General features: G+C 54.1%; 2 protein-coding genes across 2 annotated transcripts; both read right to left on the bottom strand.

The window, feature by feature from the left end:
• Positions 1–1,887: 1,887 nt before the first annotated feature.
• On the bottom strand, positions 1,888–6,119 carry GH1 (growth hormone 1). Its single transcript, XM_036398808.2, has 5 exons — positions 6,110–6,119; positions 5,012–5,175; positions 4,136–4,252; positions 3,630–3,791; positions 1,888–2,088 (listed from the first exon to the last, which is right to left on the bottom strand). The coding sequence occupies exons 1-5, from the start codon at positions 6,117–6,119 to the stop codon at positions 1,888–1,890; spliced, it is 654 nt and encodes a 217-aa protein (XP_036254701.1).
• A 4,767-nt stretch (positions 6,120–10,886) lies between these two features.
• Positions 10,887–16,844, bottom strand: CD79B (CD79b molecule). The gene is given in 6 exon segments (XM_036399117.1): positions 10,887–10,985; positions 11,327–11,368; positions 11,642–11,760; positions 12,862–13,170; positions 14,883–14,924; positions 16,751–16,844. Coding segments are annotated over 6 exon segments (705 nt in total).
• Between the last annotated feature and the right edge of the window lie 2,193 nt (positions 16,845–19,037).

Here is a 19,037-nt window from a genome sequence, read left to right as displayed (position 1 = left end):
CTCTGTGTGGCCTCATTTCAGCTGTTTCAATCACAAAACATGACCCTGCAGGGCTGGGGCTTCCCTTGCTGTCAGCTTTTCCTCCTTTGCCACGAGGTTTGTGGTGAGAAGGGTCTGTTGCTGCTGAGGTGAGTGGGCTCTGGGCACAAAACTGAGCCTCCCCAGGGAAGCCATGGTGTTCCCAAATGCAGTGACAGGAAAATCCTCTGCTCAGGGCTTGTGCCAAGGCTGGTGCCAGCACCCACCTCGTGAGCACCACCAACCAAGACCACCTTGGACTCAGCACCTTCCAAATTCACCCCCCAGCCCCACCCTCCTCAGACCCTAAATCCACTTTCCCAGCCCCAAATCTGCCTCTCAGCCCCAAATCTACCCCCAAATCCCTCCCAAGGCACAAATTCTCCTCAATCCTAACTCTGCCCCAACTGCAAATCCAAGCCCTAATTCATCCTTCCAGCCCAAATCCACCCCCAGCTCCAAATCACTGTTCAGTCCCAAATCCACTCCTCAATCCCCCCTCACAGCCCCAAATCCTTATCCTCCAGCTCCAAATCTACCACCCAGTCCCAAATCTATCCCTAAATCTCCCCCAAAGCCACAAATCCACCACCCTCAGCCCCAGTTGTGCTCCATCCTGTAGCTCAAAGTCTATCCCTAAATCCAACCTCCCAGGCCCAAATCCTCATCCCCCGGTTCCGAATCCGCTCCAAATTCTCAGATCCAAATTTAATTCTCAGACCTAAACCCCCCTTCCCCAGCCCCAAATCCTCATCCTCCAACCCAAAATACACCTCACAGCCCCCAAACCCTCACCCCCCAGCCCCAAATCTCACCTCCCTGTGTGGCATCTTGCCCCTCCCAGCTCCCCAAACATGCCGTGTGTCCCCCAAAAGCCAGACTCGTGCCCCCCAAAATCCAGACTCATGCCCCCCCCAAAATCCAGACTCGTGCCCCCCAAAAGCCAGACTCGTGTCCCCCCAAAATCCAGATTCGTGCCCCCCAAAATCCAGACTCATGCCCCCCCCAAAATCCAGACTCATGTCCCCCCAAAATCCAGACTCGTGCCCCCCAAAAGCCAGACTCGTGTCCCCCCAAAATCCAGATTCGTGCCCCCCAAAATTCAGACTCATGTCCCCCAAAAGCCAGACTCATGTCCCCCAAAAGCCAGACTCGTGTCCCCCGAAAATCCAGATTCGTGCCCCCCAAAATTCAGACTCGTGTCCCCCCAAAATCCAGATTCGTGCCCCCCCCAAAATCCAGACTCGTGCCCCCCCAAAATCCAGATTCGTGTCCCCCAAAAGCCAGACTCGTGCCCCCCCAAAATCCAGACTCATGTCCCCCAAAAGCCAGACTCGTGTCCCCCCAAAATCCAGATTCGTGCCCCCCAAAATTCAGACTCATGTCCCCCAAAAGCCAGACTCATGTCCCCCGAAAATCCAGATTCGTGCCCCCCAAAAGCCAGACTCATGTTCCCCCAAAATCCAGATTCGTGCCCCCCCAAAATCCAGACTCATCTCGTGTCCCCCCAAAATCCAGATTCGTGCCCCCCAAAATTCAGACTCATGTCCCCCAAAAGCCAGACTCGTGTTCCCCCAAAATCCAGATTCGTGCCCCCCAAAATCCAGACTCATGCCCCCCCAAAATCCAGATTCGTGCCCCCCAAAAGCCAGACTCATGTTCCCCCAAAAGCCAGACTCATGTTCCCCCAAAATCCAGATTCGTGCCCCCCAAAATCCAGACTCATGCCCCCCCAAAATCCAGATTCGTGCCCCCCAAAAGCCAGACTCCTGTCCCCCCAAAATCCAGATTCGTGTCCCCCAAAAGCCAGACTCGTGTCAGCAGTAGCGGGTTTTATTCTCCGGTTTCTTCTCCCAGGAGCGGGCGGGCTCAGAGGGCGCAGTTCCCCTCTCCGTAGCGCCGGCACCTCATCACCTTCAGGTAGGTCTCCACCTTGTGCAGGTCCTTTTTGAAGCACGACAGCAGCCCGTAGTTCTTGACCAGCGCGTCCTCGCCGCGCAGGTGGAGCTCGAATTTCTCGTAGGTGGGTTTGAGCACCTGCAGACCCCGCGGGCTCCGCTCCTCCAGCTCCTGCGGGACAACGGGGACATTCCGGGAGAGGCGGGGCCGGGCAGGGGCGTCTCGCAGGGACAAAGCTCCTGCCGAGCTCTGGGACAGGTCAGGGGGATTGCCCCCCGCTCTTAAATGGGATTTCAGATGTGGTTTTGGGCGTGTGTGCTGCAGAACGCGCAGGTGGAGGTGGTGCCGCGGGGTGATGGAGCACTGAGCGTGCCAGTGACACACAGGGGGAGGCAGGAGTGTGTCCTGGGGGGGCTTAAAATAAAGGCAAAATCACAGAGAAATACGGCAGCCCCTCGAGCCAAAGGGATGGGGAACTGCACAAATAATTCTCTCTTCCCCCACTTTCCCAAGGCTCTGATCCAGCCCCACATCTCCATCTGGAGGTCAGTACTAAGTCACTCCCCCTGCTGTGCTCAGCATCAGAATGGTTTTGGTGAATTAAAAAGTGTCATCAATTGGTGAAGAAGAAATAGTTGTGTCATTCCTGTGTGTGGTTTCCCAATGCCCAAACACACATAGAATGCTGAACAAAATCTGCAGTGGCCCTGATTCCTTTGCCTCCTTACTCCAGCACAGAAGCTCTGGGTATGCTCACAGGGCCTGACTTGCAGAGTTATTTAACTGCTAGAAGATGTAAATAATGGCCCAGACTAATTTCTCACAGCTACAGCTTCAGGGTGATGCTGGCAGATAAACTTACAGAATAAGCATAACTGAAGGGTGTCCTGGCAGATAACGGGCAATTTAATTTAAAACAACAAACCCAAACCTAAGACGACCTTAAAGGGGCTTTAAAAGAGAGGGAGAGTGACAAGGGGGAAAAGTTTTAAACTAAAGGAGGGGACATTCAGGTTAAGTCTGAGGAAGAAATTCCTCTCTGGGAGGGTGGGCAGGCCCTGGCACAGGGTGCCCAGAGCTGTGGCTGCTCCTGGATCCCTGGCAGTGTCCAAGGTCAGGTTGGACAGGGTTTGGAACAACCTGGTATAGTGGAAGGTGTCCCTGCCTATGGCAGGGGGTGGCACTGGAGGGGCTTTAAGGTCACTTTCCACCCAAACCTTTCTGGGATTCTTGACAAGATCTTCCTTGGAGAGAACCCCCTCCATCTCTCAGCTTGGAGTGTTGTATTAATGGAAGAGGACACATCAGAGCAAGTCCTTCCCTGCACAAAAACGTGTTTATAAAATGTTGTGAGGTTTCAAACCTTGCAAAATTTGCCTGTTTCAAAGTACTTTGCCTAGAGATGTAACAAACATTGTGCTGCTGTTTGTCTGATGTTGGGTGCTGGGTTTGGAAGATTTTGGATTGGAATGTTGTGATTCCTGGTGGAATCTGCTCCCTGAGGGGTGGTGGCAGTGCTGGTAACACCTGTCCTGTGTTCTTACCCTCCTCAGTGGTGGGACCTGTGCACTGGCGGTCATGATCTTATTATCTAAAGGGAAGTAAAGTCCAAAGGATGTGAAATTCAGGAAGATTTCTCGTGGTCTGTGGATCCCTGAGAGTGCCCCATGCCTGGAAGATCTCTGTTATTCCTCAGTCATGCTGGGACTTACCCTCATCAGAGCTTGGATCCCTTCTTCCAGGTCCTTTAGCTTTTCATACACCCTGTCTGAGGTGCCAAAAACGAAGTTGTTTGTGAACACCTTGCTCAGGTACTGCACTGGGGTCAGCCAGGACTGGATGAGAACCAGGGAAAACTGGAGAAGCTCCATGTCCTGAAATTGAGGCAGGAAAGGGTCAAACCTCAGTAGGTGTGGTGTTTGGTGGAGTGTCTTGCTCCCTCTGGAGCAGCCTGGAGTGACCCAGACAGGGACACTGCTCCTGCAGCTCGTTTGCAGGCTGAGGGCACCACACAGCCCCAGGTCCTGTGCAGACAGCAGTGTTCTCATGCTGGAGCTGGGAATATGATTTATAGTGTAACCAGAAGAGTCTACAGGGTTTAAACAGCAAAGAAGAGAGAGGAGGGTGAAAACACCAAAGGTCTCACAGGTGGAAACCCTCTGATCCTGCAGTGGGGACTCCACAGACAGGTCTGTGCCTGCCCCAGGTCAGAACTCACCGATTTCTGCTGGGCATCCTCCTTCCCCGTGGGAGCAGGGATGGTTTCTGAGTAGCAGTAGGCTACCTGGGAGTTTTTGTTGGTGTGCCTTTGGTCCTCTGGGATGTAGCTGCGTTCCTGTGGAGACATCCCAGATACACTCAGGTCTGCTGCCCATGGGCTGGAGAAGAGAGCTCAGAGAATTCCCAAGCTCTCCTGCACGGTTCCTCTTTGCAAGGAATAAATGGGAGACAGGAGGTGCCTCTGGACAGGGTGGGAAACAGGAGTTTGTGTGTTGGCACAACAGCTGCTCTGAAGGTCTCCCTCTCTCTAGGGCAAGGTGCTGCTCCTCAGTAAGGGCCAGGTGGGCAGCAGGTGACTCAGTGTCACCAGAGGGAACAGGGTGTCACAAGGGTGAGCAGACACTGCTCCAGGCAACCTGCAGGAGGAGGAGGAGCAGAACACACCTGGGACAGGTTCTCCCAAGGAGGAGATGATCCCCAGGGACAGCCCGTGCCAAAGGGACAGCCCGTGCCAAAGGGACAGCCCGTGCCAGCTCCTGGGTAGCAGCAGGCACTTGCTGGGGTTAAGCACTCAAACCCTCCCCAGGGACAAGGGTGACAGGGAAATCCTGCAAAATATCTGTGCCACCTCCCAGCTACCCCTGTGCAGGGGGTCTGGACACAGTGGAAATGGCCCCAAAGAGGCATCAGAGAGGGGACAGAGAGGTGACAGTGTCCAGGCTGTTGGGACACAACTTGCCCTATCCTGTTAAGGTTCCTTCTCCTCCCTGAGAGCTGGCAAAGGCACCAACAGCTGGGAATTCTCTGGGAAGTTTTACAGCCCTGGAGCTATCAAGGAAATACAGAGGAGATGCCCTCAGGCCACAGCACTCACAAACTCCTTGTAGGTCTCGGCAGCCAGGAGGTGAAGGTGCTGAGCCCTCAGCACAGCGTTGGCAAACAGGCTGGACAGGGGCATGGCCGGGAAGGTGGCAGCTGCCTGTGGGCACTGCAGTCCCAGGGTGATCACAGCAATGGCCAGAGGAGAGAGCCAGGACCCTGCAAAGTGGAGAGGAAGGTGTTGGGAGTCCTTGGGGATTGTGCTGAGGAGGAGGTGGCACCTGGGAATTCATTCCCAGCCTCTTCTGTCCGTGCTGGATCCGTGCTCACCTTCTGTGGTGCCCTGTTGGACACTGGGTGGGCTCAGCCCTCTCTAAAATTGAGGGAGACCCTTTCACTGGACCTGCCCTTGGGGCTGGGGCTGCTCCCAGTGAGACCAGCAGCATCTTTCTGGCTGGAATTGTGGTTGCTCCATGAAAAATAAGGGGTGTCCCTGTGGTTTTCCCTGTCATACTGATGTTTTCCCCTAGGCCTTGTCTCTGCCCTCCCTGGGACAAGAGCTGGTGGCATCACCTGTGCTGTGACCAGCTGCTTTTGGTCCCTGGGTCACACCTTTAGGATTTGGTGAGCTTGGTCAAGCCTAAAGGTTTTCAGCCCATGACATCCAACACAAATGTCCACCTGTGCTCACACAGACCATAAAACTCATCTGAAACAAAGAACCTTAGGAGGAGGAATGCCCTGGAGCCTGTAGGACTTGGACATTATTAAACATCATCCTCATCCCTGCCTGAGGTTTGGAATATGAGTTTTATTATCCCTGCCAACATTTATATTGGCAATATAAATGGTTTATAAACATTTATATTGCCAATATATTATGGTAATAGTAACTATTACAACTGGCTTGATCTTGTTCTTTAAGCTCACAACACTCTCCTTGCCCACTTTAGGTTAAAGATTAATTAGTGGATTAGAGTCACACTTCAGGGAAATATATTCTTTTTCATGGATTTAGAAACTGACATATTTTAATTTAGGAATGGTAAGGAGTATGTGTAGCCCACCACAGAACCACCCCATCATCATCATCGTCTCCTGTTACCCTACATACCCAGCACTGGAAATCCTTTAAATCTGAAATAAAAAGTACCTGGAGCCATTTCTGCTGGTGAGTTGCTCAGGTGTGGCTTGGTTGGGTATGTTTCCTTCTTTCACCTGGTGAAGGAAACTGTGGAGCCCTCCCTTATATAGCAGGGGGTCTGTTTAAAATGGATCTGTGTGTCCATGATCACAACAACAGCTCTGCACCTTCCCCCTGCATAAATGCATAAGTGTTCACGGTGGTGCTACCTCATCCCGGGCATTTTCACAGATGTGCAGCTTGGGGAGCTTTGTTTGCCTCGGGATGAGACCAGTGCTCCATGATTTCGCCATATTCTCCTGTTTATTGCAATTAAAGGTTTCCTCATCACAGCAAGACCCAAATCAGATCATGGTGGGATTGGTTGTGTCCTCCTGATGTTCCTGCCTGGCTCTGCCACCTTGGCCCACAGGGCTGACCACCCTGGGACATTTCAGGCTTAAAGCAAGTGGCGAGTGGCACCAGGAGAGGTTTAGGTTGGATATTAAGGAAAAGTTCTTTCTGAAATGGCTGTCCAGCCCTGGCACAGCTGCCCAGGGTAGTGATGGAGTCCCCATCCCTGGAGGGATTTAAAGCTGTGTGGGTGTGGCATTTGGGGACAGGGGTTAGCGGTGGCCTTGGCAGTGCTGGAGGAATGGTTGGACTGATGAACTTAGAAACCTTTTCCAGCCTAAAAGATTCATAGTTCTGTGATGTTTTCCTCTCTATTGTTTGTGGGGATAGAGCTGGCTGGATATTATCAGATGAATCCTATTTCTGCCAAGGAATTACTTCCAATTTCTCCCAAAATGTCAAAAGTTCAGCAAACACTTTTGCTGAGCTGGTTTGTCACGGGGAGACAAGGAGCTGTCCTGCCCTAGTGCTGGTTTGGATTCCAACGTGCCCACTGCAAATCCAGAGCTCTGGGAGCTTTCTCTTATCCTCAGCTGGACAAGGCTGGGAGAAAACCTGGTCATGAGCATCTTCCTACTCCTGCCTGAGATGCAAACGTGAAACACTGTGGGATTAAGGAGAAGAATGGTGGGGAAAGCAGATAGGAGGGATGGGGAAGAGGAGATGGGGAAGGGAATCAGAGAATCATGGAGTGGTTTGGGTTGGAAGGGACCTTAAAGCCCATCCAGTGCCACCCCTGCCCTGGGCAGGGACACCTCCCCCTGTGCCAGGCTGCTCCAAGCCCTGTCCAGCCTGGCCTTGAAGAAAAGAGGACACAGCCCACCCACCCCTGCTTTGCAGAAAAACAAGACAGAACCTGGGGTGGGCAGCTCCAGGGGGTATTTAAAGGACTTTTACCCCACATAAAGCCCCCACTGCCCCAAACCAGACTGGTTTGGCCTTTTTCTGGTGTTCAGGGGGTGTCCTGTGTCCGGGGGTGATTTGGCTCGCCCAGGCCGCCCGTTTGCTGTGTGTGGTTCTGGTTTCCAAGCAGCAGCATCACCCCCGGAGCCGCTGGAGCTGCGGGAGTAGAGAGAGGAGAGCTGCTCGATAAACATGAGGGAGAGCAGGGCTGTTCCGAGAAGCCCCCGGGTGTTGCTGCTGGAGACGCGGTGGTGTCACAGGGAAATGTCAGTCCCGGCAGCAGAGGGAACAGCGGGTCCTGCCGCTATCAGGTGTCCCGTCACCCCACAGCGGCAACATCTGGGAGTGTTTTTATGTTTTCTACTCCAGCTCGTGTTTAAATCCGTCAGGGCTCAGCCCAGCCCAGCGCTGAATGACGCCGCTGTGTCACTGCAGATGCTGTGTCACTGCAGATCCCGCGTCCTGCGCAGCTCTGGGTCAGAGCCGTGCTAAACCCACATGGTCCGGCACGGGGGGGCCGGGCTGAGTCGGGCTGAGGCGGGCCAGGCTCCCCCGGGCTGGCTTTGTCCCGGCACGGAACGCTCCGCTCCCCCGGGCTGGCTTTGTCCCCGGCGCTGTCTCGCAGTAAATGAGGCAGAAGCGGCGCATGACGAGCGCCGGGCCGGGCAGAGCCGCGGTTGCATAAGCGGCTCCCAAACCTCACCCGGGCCAATTTCTGGCTCTGTAATTCCTGCATTCCCAACCCATCTAAAGCAGCGTCACACTCCATGATTTCCACATTCCTTGGAAAAGAAAAAAAATCCCTCCATTCTCTTCAGGATGGCTCCGTGTCCACCCAGCTTTCCCCGAGCTTTTAAACGAGTGAAACAGCTTTTCCTGGGTGTGCTCCCGGGGTCCTGGTGATCCCCAGCCCGGGGAATCCTGACCGAGGAGCAGTCGACGAGCCACAGCCCAGCTCTGCAGAAGGTTTGAGGTGTGGGGAATTATCTCTCCTAACTCACTGCTCCAAGGAGAAATTCCATGTCAGATTTATGGGGATTATTTGCCAGAGGTGGAACTGCTGGGTTTCACTGAACTCCTGTGAAAAAATGAGGCTGAACCCCCAGGTTCAGCTCCCCAGGCAGCCCCACCTGTCTGCCTGAGCATCTCAATGGGAAACAGGGAATTTCCCCCCCCTGCAATCATCTGGAAGGAGATTGTAGCCAGGTGGGGTCGGTCTCTTCTCCCAAGGACAAGAGGAAACAGCCTCAAGCTGTGCCAGGGAGGTTTAGATTGGATATTAGGGAAAATTCCTTTACTGGATGGGGTTGTCCAGCCCTGGCAGTGGTAGAGTCCCCGTCCCTGGAAGGATTTCAAATGTTTGTGGATGTGGCACTTGGGGACACGGGCTAGTGGTGAGGGACACAATGATCCTAGAGGGCTTTTCCAACCTGTGTGATTCCATGATTCAATGACAGAAATCAGGACAAAAAACAGAGCCTGGGCTGTATAGACTGATATATTTATTTACATTAATGTGTTTTAAACACAGATCACTCTCACTATAGAATGAAATGAAGCCCCCATCTCCAGGCTCCTTAGAAACTACTCCAAGCATTTCAAATAAACCAACAACACTACAGAAATATTTATTTTACTTCTGGCATTTTAAAGGAGGCCAAAGCCCTGGGTTGAGGGAGCAGCAGAGCAGGACCGAGGTCATAAAAATTGCTTTTGATACAAGTGGTGCCTCACCAGGTGCAAACAGCAGATTGTCTTTATTTTTTTCTATTATTCTGTTCAGTCACTTGAGTGAGTTGTTTACAGAGATCTGAGGAATCTGGAGCTGGGAAGGCCAGAAAAAAAAAACCCTAACAACTTCCATCTTTCATTTGGAAACTGAAAACAAGGAATGGAGGGATGAGCTCTGCTAGTCCTAAAATCTTGGCAAACATGGAAACCAGTTCTTTTCTTTCCCTCTGAATGTTCCTTTTTTTAATTAACCAATTTTATAAGTAAAATATGCTTAAATAACTTATATATATGTGGCAGAACTAAATTTGGGGTACTTTTATTTAACTAGTACAAATCGATTCCAAAATGCTGGGTTTTGTGCTGTTTAAACTGAATTCCAGTTTTCCACAGAGTTGCTTTACTGGTAAAGAACCATCCTGTTACTTCTGAAAATACTTTTTTGCTTAGAATTTTACCCTTCTCTGGCTGTTTTTGGGGTGCAGAGCAGTTGCAGGAGCTGCTTGGAGCCCAAAATGTTATGAAACACCAGGACACAGAGGCCTTGGGCTCTCTGAGAGGGGACAGTTTGAGTCACAATGTCCTTGTCACCCTCGTCCAGCCAAGACCCCACGCCCACTGTGCCCCCCAGCCCTGGTTTGGGTGCCCAGCTGGCCCTGAGCCCACCACCCTCAGCTGTTGCTGCCATGCCAAGATAATTTAATGACAAACCCAATCTCCAGATGTTTTTTAGCTTCTCCTTCAAGCCCAGATCTAGCTAAGAGTGGAGCTGCTGGTCCTGTTCTCCTGCTCTGGATCCTGGTGATTCTCTTTGTCCCATCCCAAGCTGATGTTTTGGCACTGTTGAGGTCCCCATGGGTAGCCTCACAGCTGCTTTTTGTTTTGCATCCCTGCCTGCCCTCTGGGTGAAGTTTGAAGAGGTGAAGTTTGGTTTCCTGCTAAGCTGGACCCAAAAAGCTGCTCATTATTCCCAGGAAATTGGCACCAGGATTATGGGACACCCCTGGAATGGGCATGGCAGGATGGAGCACGATGAGGATTCACCCATTACCTTTATTAGGACTTCAAAAGCAGTTGGAGGTTTGTGCCCCACAGTTTATAATTTTCCCAGATGTTCTGAGGTCACACATGTCCCTCACCATGGGGACAACCTTGTGGCAGGGGCCAGCTCTTGCTTGGGGAGCAGCAAGCCTTTGGGAGAGACCTTTCTCCCCAGCTCTTCCATAGTCTTTGGAGAACAGGAGGTGCTTTGGGGGGATCCTGCACCTCAGACCTCTGCCACCGGGGCCTGTGGACACAGCCTTGGCTTTGGCAGCTGAAGAGTGGCCCAAAATCTGCTTCTCACAACAGCCCCACGGTGCTGTTGGCAGTGTCCCTGCAGTGCCTGGTCCTGTCCTTCCTGGGGTGGTGGGGCTGGAGCAGAGCCCTCATTCCCAGCCCTTCCTTGGCACTGCCCAGGCTGGAGCTCAGTGCTGGGGCTGCCTGGGCTGTGTGACCAGTTTGCTGCTGGGGGATCACAGGTGGCTCCTAATTTCTACAGAGGCTTTAGGGGTCGGTCAGCAGGGGTGGGGACAGTGACAGTGGGGTGGGACAGCCTCAGGGACACAGCCCAGACACGTGAGCACCCCAGACAGGCTCCCAGCCCTGAGCTGTGCAGGTGTTGGCAGCCCGGGATCCAGGCAGAGCCGTGCTCCAGGGGATCTGTCCCCACGGGGGCTGGCAGGGTGCTGGCAGGGCCTGGCAGGGGGCACAGGACCCCTCACTCTTCACCTGGGTGCTCCCCCACTGTCCACTTGGCCTTCACGTCCCGGAAAGGAGTGATGTCCTCGTAGGTGGCCATCTGCTCCACCTCCAGCCCCTGCAGCAACGACAAGGAGGGTAGGACATGGCAGGAGGCTCCAGCCATGGCACATCTGTGGGACACCCAGCTGGGGACCCTCCCACGCTGCTCCCCCTGAGCCTGGAGCAGCTTCTGACAGGGACAGAGGATGGACATGGCTGGGTGTTGGATGTTGGACGTGCCCTGGGTGCTTCCTGGGGCAGCTCAGCACAGCTGATGTGTAATTTGGGAGGAAGGTGCCCTGATTGTCCTCCCAAGGAAGGGACTACAAGGTGACCCCCAGCAGACACCCAGCAGGGGCACAATCCCCTATGTGAAGGCTCAGGTCATGTTAGGGAGGTCCTGCTATCATTAATTACCTCATAGGTGTGGTCCTCCTCCGGGCTCTTCTTGTCTTCACCCTATGGAGAGTCACAGGTTGGGGTCAGCACCCGCCAGGATCCCCTGTCCCCAGCCTTGGTCCCCCAGGCCAGGTCCCACCACTTCCACAGGCACATCCGAGGAGTCCCCACACAGCATTTGAGATGGGTCTGTTCCCATTTCAGATACCCACATTCCCACCCACAACCCCAAACCCATCCTGCAGCCAGGACTGGCCTGCCTGGAAGGCACTGCAGGACACTGCTGTGAGCCCAGCTGGGGACATCCCCTCTGCTGGAGGCACTGTCACTTGCCTTATCTAGGAAGAGGAGGATGGGGATGCTGATGAAGATGACGAGCAGGATGGACTGGATGATGATGATGGCATCTTTCAGCGTGTTCCTGTTCTGGAACTGCTTGATGCTGCTGGTACCTGGGAGCAGCAGCACAGGGAGAGCCCAGGTCACCTCTGTGCCAGGCTGCAGAGGAGGGATGAGCTCACCAAGGCCAGAATGTGTCACCAAGGGGGGATGTGGGGACCAGGGTGACCTGTCCTCTGCACTGGGAGAGACCAGAGCACTGCAGCTGCCCCAAGGGTTGGCATCAGGGACCAGCTCTGGAATGGGACACCAGTCACCAGGAGCAGGACAAATCAGATTTATTAGAGGAACATGTCCCTGGTTTTTGCAGGATGGCTATGCCAGGGCAGACCCAGGGAGGTTGTCCTGCTCCTTGGGGCTGGCAGTGAGGAGTGGAACCTCTGGGGTGCCACAGGGCACCCACAGCTGGGTCAGAGAGGGTCCCACCAGCACAGGGAGAGGGGGAGGTGTGGGAGCACCATGGAGGGTTCACATGGAGGGGGAAATGGGAGAGTGTTGGGGAAGATGAAACAGGAAAGCCTTATAAATATGATTGCCTGGCAAAAGATTTTGGGAATATGGAAACCATCAGCGAGATTGAAATGAAAGCAAGCTTTGAGATCCCTCAGTTACTGAACAACTGGAAAACAATGGTGTGGCCAGCTGAAGGTGATCCCCTTTTGATGGAACAACACCCTCTGCTTGCAGACAGGCCCAAGGGTCACAGCAGACCCTGCCAGCTTGGCAGAAGGGCCCAAAGAGGAGTTTTTAGGGTTTAAAATGTAACCCAGTATGGTAATGTAATGATTCTTATAGGCTGTATGGAAATGCTATACGATTTGTATCTTGTACTAGATTGGTGAGTGAGAATTAGAATATTCAACACAGAAGATTTATTGTATTGTAACAGAAACCTCACTCTCTTACCCTTTTATGCTCTTATCTTTTTTACTCCCTTACCCTCTCATCCTCTCATCCTCTCTCCCCTCTCTTCTCTCAGTCCTGCTCTGAGCTGTGCCTGGCAGCTCCCAGCAGGGCCCTGCACCCAGGCCCTTTGCAATAAACCCCAAGTTCCTGACCTGGCTGCACAGATCTCTCATCTCTGTCCATCCTGACTGTCCTACCCCCTGACGTTCTTACAGACTGGTGCCGAGATGGAGCTGCCACTCACTCACCCATGACCCGGAGCTCTGTCCCACACGAGTGCAGCTTCTCCTTCTGCACCAGGCCCTTCCTGTCACACACATAGATCCCGTTGTCATCGGAGCTGGTCCTGAGGAGGGTCAGGTTGATGGAGACGTTTGTCCTCTCGACGTGGTACCTGGCCGTGTTCTGATCCAGCACAGAGAGGTCCTCCCTGTCCTCTGCTGTCTTGTACCACTGCATGGCCTGGGGCTCCTGGGAGTAGCACACGAAGTAGATGGGCATGTTCTTCTTGACGGCCACATACCGCACGTTCTGGTGCACCGAGGGACACATGCCATCTGCAGGGGACAAGGCTGTCACTGCAGCCACCCATGGGAGCCCCCCGCCCCTCCCAAACAAAGAGCTTCCCGTTTTCATGCTGCTTTTGAGCATCCAGATTGGTTTCGGTGAATTATTCTCATCCCAGACCCCCAGGGAATGGTCCCAGCCCTGAGGCTGCCAGAGCTCCAGGAGAGTTTGGACACCACTCCCAGAGATGCCCAGGGTGGGATTGTTGGGGTGTCTGGGCAGGGCCAGGAGTGGGACTGGATGGTCCTTGGAGGTGCTTTCCAATCAGGATATTCTGTGATTCCTTGAGATCTGAGGCTTTTGGTGGAAGTCTGCTTTTAATCGATGCCTCAGGTTTTAACTTTTATATTTTTCTGTGCTGCTTTAGTGGGTGGGTCTGGGCTTCATATGAGGGGATGGTGAGCTCTATGCACAGAGCAGGGAGACAAAACAATTCCTTCTCTAGCTGGGGACCAAGGACAAATGATCCAGATCTCAGGCCCAAGAGCTCAAACAACGTGGGCTGTAGAGAGAAAAACAAGAAGGATGGGACTTCATGGGCTGGAGCTGTAATTGGACAATTAACTCCAATATGCAAATGGACAGAATTGATAAAAGTGAAAGACCCCTTGATCAGTGGGGCATTTTGTGACCATTTTGGGTTCACCTGGGGTGCAGCCCTGACTGGGCTCTTGTGGTGCCCAAGATGGATCTATTGAGGCCTTCCAATAAATAAACCTGTGTGGTATTCACATGCCCTCTGAACAGAGGGAAGCTGTGAGAGAAGTGGAGAAAAGAATGATCAAAACAATTCTTATTTCATTTGCTGCTCCTGTGCTTGTGAACATGTGGAATGTGTTGGAAGATTATTTACCTGAAGGGATTTGGTAATCGGATTCTGCTGAGGATTGTTTTGTTTCCTTGGCCAATCACTCAAAGCTGTGTCCTGACTGTCGGGAGCCAGTCATGAGTTTTCTTTAGTATATTTCAGTAGTTAGAAATAAGTATGATATAGTATAGTATGTATCTCTTTAATATAGTTGTGATGTCATACAGTATAGTTTTAACAAAGGGAGAGTTCAGCATTCTGAAGCCTTGGAGTCAGATACCAATCATTCCCAGATTTGGGGTTGCCCTGATATTCTTGAGCTCTGTCTAGTCTCTGTTCTAGGTCAGCCTTCACAAGGCATCATAATGGGAACTCCATATTTCTGTGGGAATACCTTTGCTCCAATACTCCTGTCCTGCTCCCACCCCTCTCTGTGCACATTTAGTTGATCTCAGCTCCAAAATTACAGCCTGTGGAATCCCAGCTGGTTTCTCTTTTGCTTCCACATTTTTTTTGCCTTTTGCTTTATTTTTTTTTTTTTTGGCCATGCTTAGTCCCAGAGTGGTGACTTTAGGAGCCTGTTTGGGTTGCAGAGGTCACCCTTAGGGCCCCATGGGTGGGAATGGCCAAGGACAATGGCACAAGGCCAGTGCTTGTCCCAGACTTGTCCATGCAGCAAATGCAGAGGGAAAACCTGTGGATGCTCAGGAAAGACGAAGCAGATCTGGCTTTGCAGAGGGAGAGGAAGGAGCAGGACTGGGGATGAGCCATGGGGGATGTCACAGCCTGGGAATGGCCTTTGGGGGGGAAAAGCCCATGGGAGGTGGGACAGCAGCTCTGTGGGACAGGAGGGACCCTGGGGACACACGGAGGGGAAGAGGGGTCTGGGGGTACCTGTGCTGTTGTCAGTGCTGTTCTTGTCTGCTGGGGTCCCACCTGCAAGACAGGAGAAGGGCCTGAGATCGTGGCCAGGAGCCCACCAGGATGTCCCCAGAGGGATGGACATGCCCTGGCCCTTCCTGCCCACTCCATAGGGATGGAGCAACAACAGGACAGCAACTGCCTCCTGCTCAGAGGGCCTGGGGCAGCACAGATTTGGGTACAAACCCTCCGATTTCCATCCTGTCTCCTGAAAGTTTTCCAGGTTGTTTTCTGGTTGATACCCCAGTGAAATCTGCTTTCTATAATGTCCCTGAGGCTGGTGCCTAACAGGAGGGCTCCAGATACTCCCAGCTCTGCATCCCCACTCCCTGAACCAACCAGGAACCCTTCCCTGCTGGGATTTCCTGGGCTGGGAGCCCTGTGGTGGCCAGGGGTGTTCCCAGATCCCGTGGCCATGCAGCCCCCTGGGACAAGGGTTGGTGCTGTGGGCCCTGCAGTGCAGGAAGCAGGGGGAGGTGGGGACCCCCCCAGCACCCACGGGTGCCCTGCCCACAGCTCCAGTGCCTCTGGGCTGGTTCCTCTTGCTGCAGCTGGGCAGGAAGCCCCTGCCCTGTTTACTGCCCCGCTTGAGTGCCCAGTTCCCTCCTCTCGATGGAGATTCACCAAACCCTGTGGAGGAGCTGGCATGGAGGTGGGGCTGCAGCACCTCGTGCAGGGCAGCTGCAAACCTCTCCATCCCCAGAAGGAGAAGAAGGAACAGAAAAAGAAGAAGAAAGGTTCAGTTCCCCAGCCTGAGCTCTGTGCCACCCTCCTGCAGACTCCCAGCCTGCAGGGACCTCCTGCTTGGGCAGGGGCTCCTCTCATTGCCCCAGAGCCCCTTCCAGGGCCCTGCTGCCCTGTCCACGTTCAGCACCAACACCTCTGCAGGCAAATCCTCCCTTCCAGCCCCATTCCATTTTGTTCCAGGCTGAGAGATGCCCTTTGTCCTGGCTGGGCACTGGCTGTGTCCCTGTCACCCGCAGTGCCACCAGCCAAGGCTTTGCTCCCCAGGTTCTGTTGGTGTCTCTAAAGGGAGGCCAGGCTGGTCCCTCACACCCCTCTGAGTCAGGAGTTCCACTGCAGCCACAGGAGGGCTGAACTTCCCCGTCCTCCCCCAAAATCATCATGAGAGCCACGTTCAAACCCTGCAGCCTTGAATCCACTGCTGGACTTGTGTGCCCAGAGAAGCTCTTTAAATGCCCTTTGTCCCGTGGGCACACATTTCCCTCTGAAGGTGCGATCTGCTGCAGGTTCTTGTAGCTGTCCCTGCACCAGGCAAGAGGAGCTGGAAAGGGACAGGAACCATGTCCTGGCTTTTGCTGCTGCTTCTCCAAGGGGAACAGCGCAGGATGTTCACACAAACGCCACAAATCTCCCCAAAAGCCTTTTTCCTCCCATTTCTCCTCTGCTCCTGGGCACTGAACCCCACAGAGCAGAGGCCAGACCCTTGGCAATGTGCCAGCCCCGTCCCCAGGCCTCTGAGAGTAATAAATGGTTAATAAACCTCAACGACCCTTCTTTCCTGCCACCTGCAGCCCCAGCCGGGTTGGCTCTGCAGCCGCTCAGCCAAAGCCACCTGCCTGCCCCAGAACGTGTCCTGTCTGCACACCCCAAGGGAAGCAAAACCCAAACCCCAGGCAGGCACTGGGCTCCCAGCCCTGTGTGCCCTCCTGGGCTCCCCATGAGGCTCCCAGCACAGAGCAGGACTGAGAGAGACCAGCACAAAGGTTAAAATTATTGCACTGAGAGGCAGAGCTGGGGGAAGGCCCCGAGCAGGGGACACAGCCCAAGGCAGTGTCCTGGCTCCTTGCTCTGAAGTGCAGACCCCGTTTGGTGCCTACCTGTGAGCAGAGGCAGCAGCCAGAGGGTCACCGGGAGCAGCCAGAGCCTCGTGCCCAGAGCAGCCATACTTCAGTGCCCAGGGCAGGAAAACATCCAACCTGTGCTTCTGCAGAAACAGCGGCTGCTCCACCACCCTGGCCCCAGGACCTAAAAATGGCAAAGCTGCTGCTCTGTGCACGGCCCCTTTCCTGCTCATGTAAATCCTCCCTGCCGGGGACTTTCCCTCGGGGCTGGTTTTGAATGTGGTGCAGACGCTGGGGAGCCTGTGAGCCCCGGGGCCCTGGGCATCGTCTATCCTTGTGTCCCTGGGCATTGTCCATCCTTGTGTCCCTGGGCATCGTCTGTCCTTGTGTCCCTGGGCATTGCATCCTTGTGTCCCTGGGCATTGCATCCTCCTGTCCCTGGGCATTGTCTATCCTTGTGTCCCTGGGCATCGTCTATCCTTGTGTTCCTGGGCATTGCATCCTCCTATCCCTGGGCATTGTCTATCCTTGTGTCCCTGGGCATTGTCCATCCTTATTCCCTGGGCATTGTCCATCTCCCTGTCCCTGGGCATTGCATCCTTGTGTCCCTGGGCATTGTCCATCTCCCTGTCCCTAGGCATCGTCTATCCTTGTGTCCCTGGACATTGCATCCTCCTGTCCCTGGGCATTGCCCATCTCCTTGTCCCTGGGCATTGTCTATCCTCCTGTCCCTGGGCTTCATCCATCCTCCTGTCCCTGGGTATGATCCATCTCTGTGTCCCTGGGTATTGTCCATTCTCCTGTCCCTGGGTTTCATCCACCCTCCTGTTGCTGGGCATTGTTCACTCTCCTGTCCCTGGGCACTGTCCACCCTGGTGTCCCCTGCTGGCTCCCTGTGGTGCCAATATTCCCTGGGGGTGGCCAGGACTGGCCCTGCAGCAGACCTGGGGAGGAGCCCATCTGCAAAGCAGGAGGTGCCAAACATGGCTGAGCATGGGATGTGCCCAGGGCTGGAATGGGATGTGCCATGGGAATGGGATGTGGACACCCTGGCCACATCTTGGGGGACAGGACAGGATGGGGGTGACCCTCAGGGCTTCCCCCCAGCTCCCCACATCCCCCCAGGGTGTTTGGCCCTGAAGAGGATGGGCAGGATTGATGGTGGCCCAGAAGCCAAGAGCTGCAGCAGGAATGGGATAAGAATAGGGGATGTTTGTGGGGTTGCTTGTTGTGGGATGGGTCCCTCAGCTCCCATCCCTGCATCCCAGGGAGTCCAGAAATCTAAAATCAGAGAAGCATGAGTCAATCCCAAAATCATTGCGGTTTGAAAAGACCTTTAGGATCATCAGCTCAGCAGCACCACCACGACCACCACCAACCCCCCCATGTCCTCAAGTGCCACATCCACATTTTTTGGGCGCTTCCAGGGAGAAGATGAGATGGGGAAATGGCCAAAACAAGGAGTCACTTGGGTACCAGCCATGCCCACCCTTCTCCACTTCCAAGATCCTTCTCCATGGGACTTTTGGGACAGCCAGGCCCCAGGGAAGCACAGCGAGGCCCCCAAGGTGAGCTCTGCTGCAGGAGCAGTTTCCCCCAGGCTCTGCCCCCCCGTTGTTGCTCGTTGGGTGAGCACTGAACTGTAACTCCAGTGAAAAACACCTCTGGGTACTTCTGCCAGTCCTGTTGGTCCCCAGAGCCTGGTGCCACTGCCTGGGGCCTCCCCAAACCTTCATCTTCTGTAGGCTGGGAGGGGTTTTTGCCAGTTCTGAGCATCTGATGGGTGCTGGGTACCAGCCCCAGCCTGACTTTGTATGCAAAGGGACAGGAAGCAAGAGAAATAAAGTTTTCCAGAGAAAAAGTGGCTCCATGAGGGCATGATGATGTGAGAGGTGCCTTCTCCTGGTTCTGTATGTAGGGCAGTACTGCCAAGTCCTGCTGCTGTCACCCCTGGTCTGGATGGGAGAGCAGGGTTGGCCCTGATATCCCAGCAGGGCAAGGGGAAAGGGATGCCCACGTGCTTGGCAGGCACTGGAGGGGTTTTTATGGGGTTCTGGGGCTGCAGATGGAAGCTGGGGGTGCCTGGGAAAGGCCTGTGAGGTAAAAGCAGGAGGGCACAAACTGAAGAAGGTTTGCAGTGACAGTGGCCAAATCAGCCCCTGTGCTGCCCGAGGGCTCCCTGGCACCCTTGAAAGGCCCTGAGGGACTCAGTCTCCCCTGGAGACCCCTGTGCTCACAGCAACCAGGACAGGGGCTGTAGGGGAACCTGGTGGCCCCACGGGGAAGGTCCCACATCCCCATGCCTCCAAGCCCTCCTCTGTCC

Source organism: Molothrus ater, chromosome 27 (genome assembly GCF_012460135.2).
Source record: "Molothrus ater isolate BHLD 08-10-18 breed brown headed cowbird chromosome 27, BPBGC_Mater_1.1, whole genome shotgun sequence".
NCBI classification, from domain to species: domain Eukaryota; kingdom Metazoa; phylum Chordata; class Aves; order Passeriformes; family Icteridae; genus Molothrus; species Molothrus ater.
Note: the sequence above shows the minus strand (reverse complement) of the source record. Positions and strands in the feature narration are given on the sequence as shown.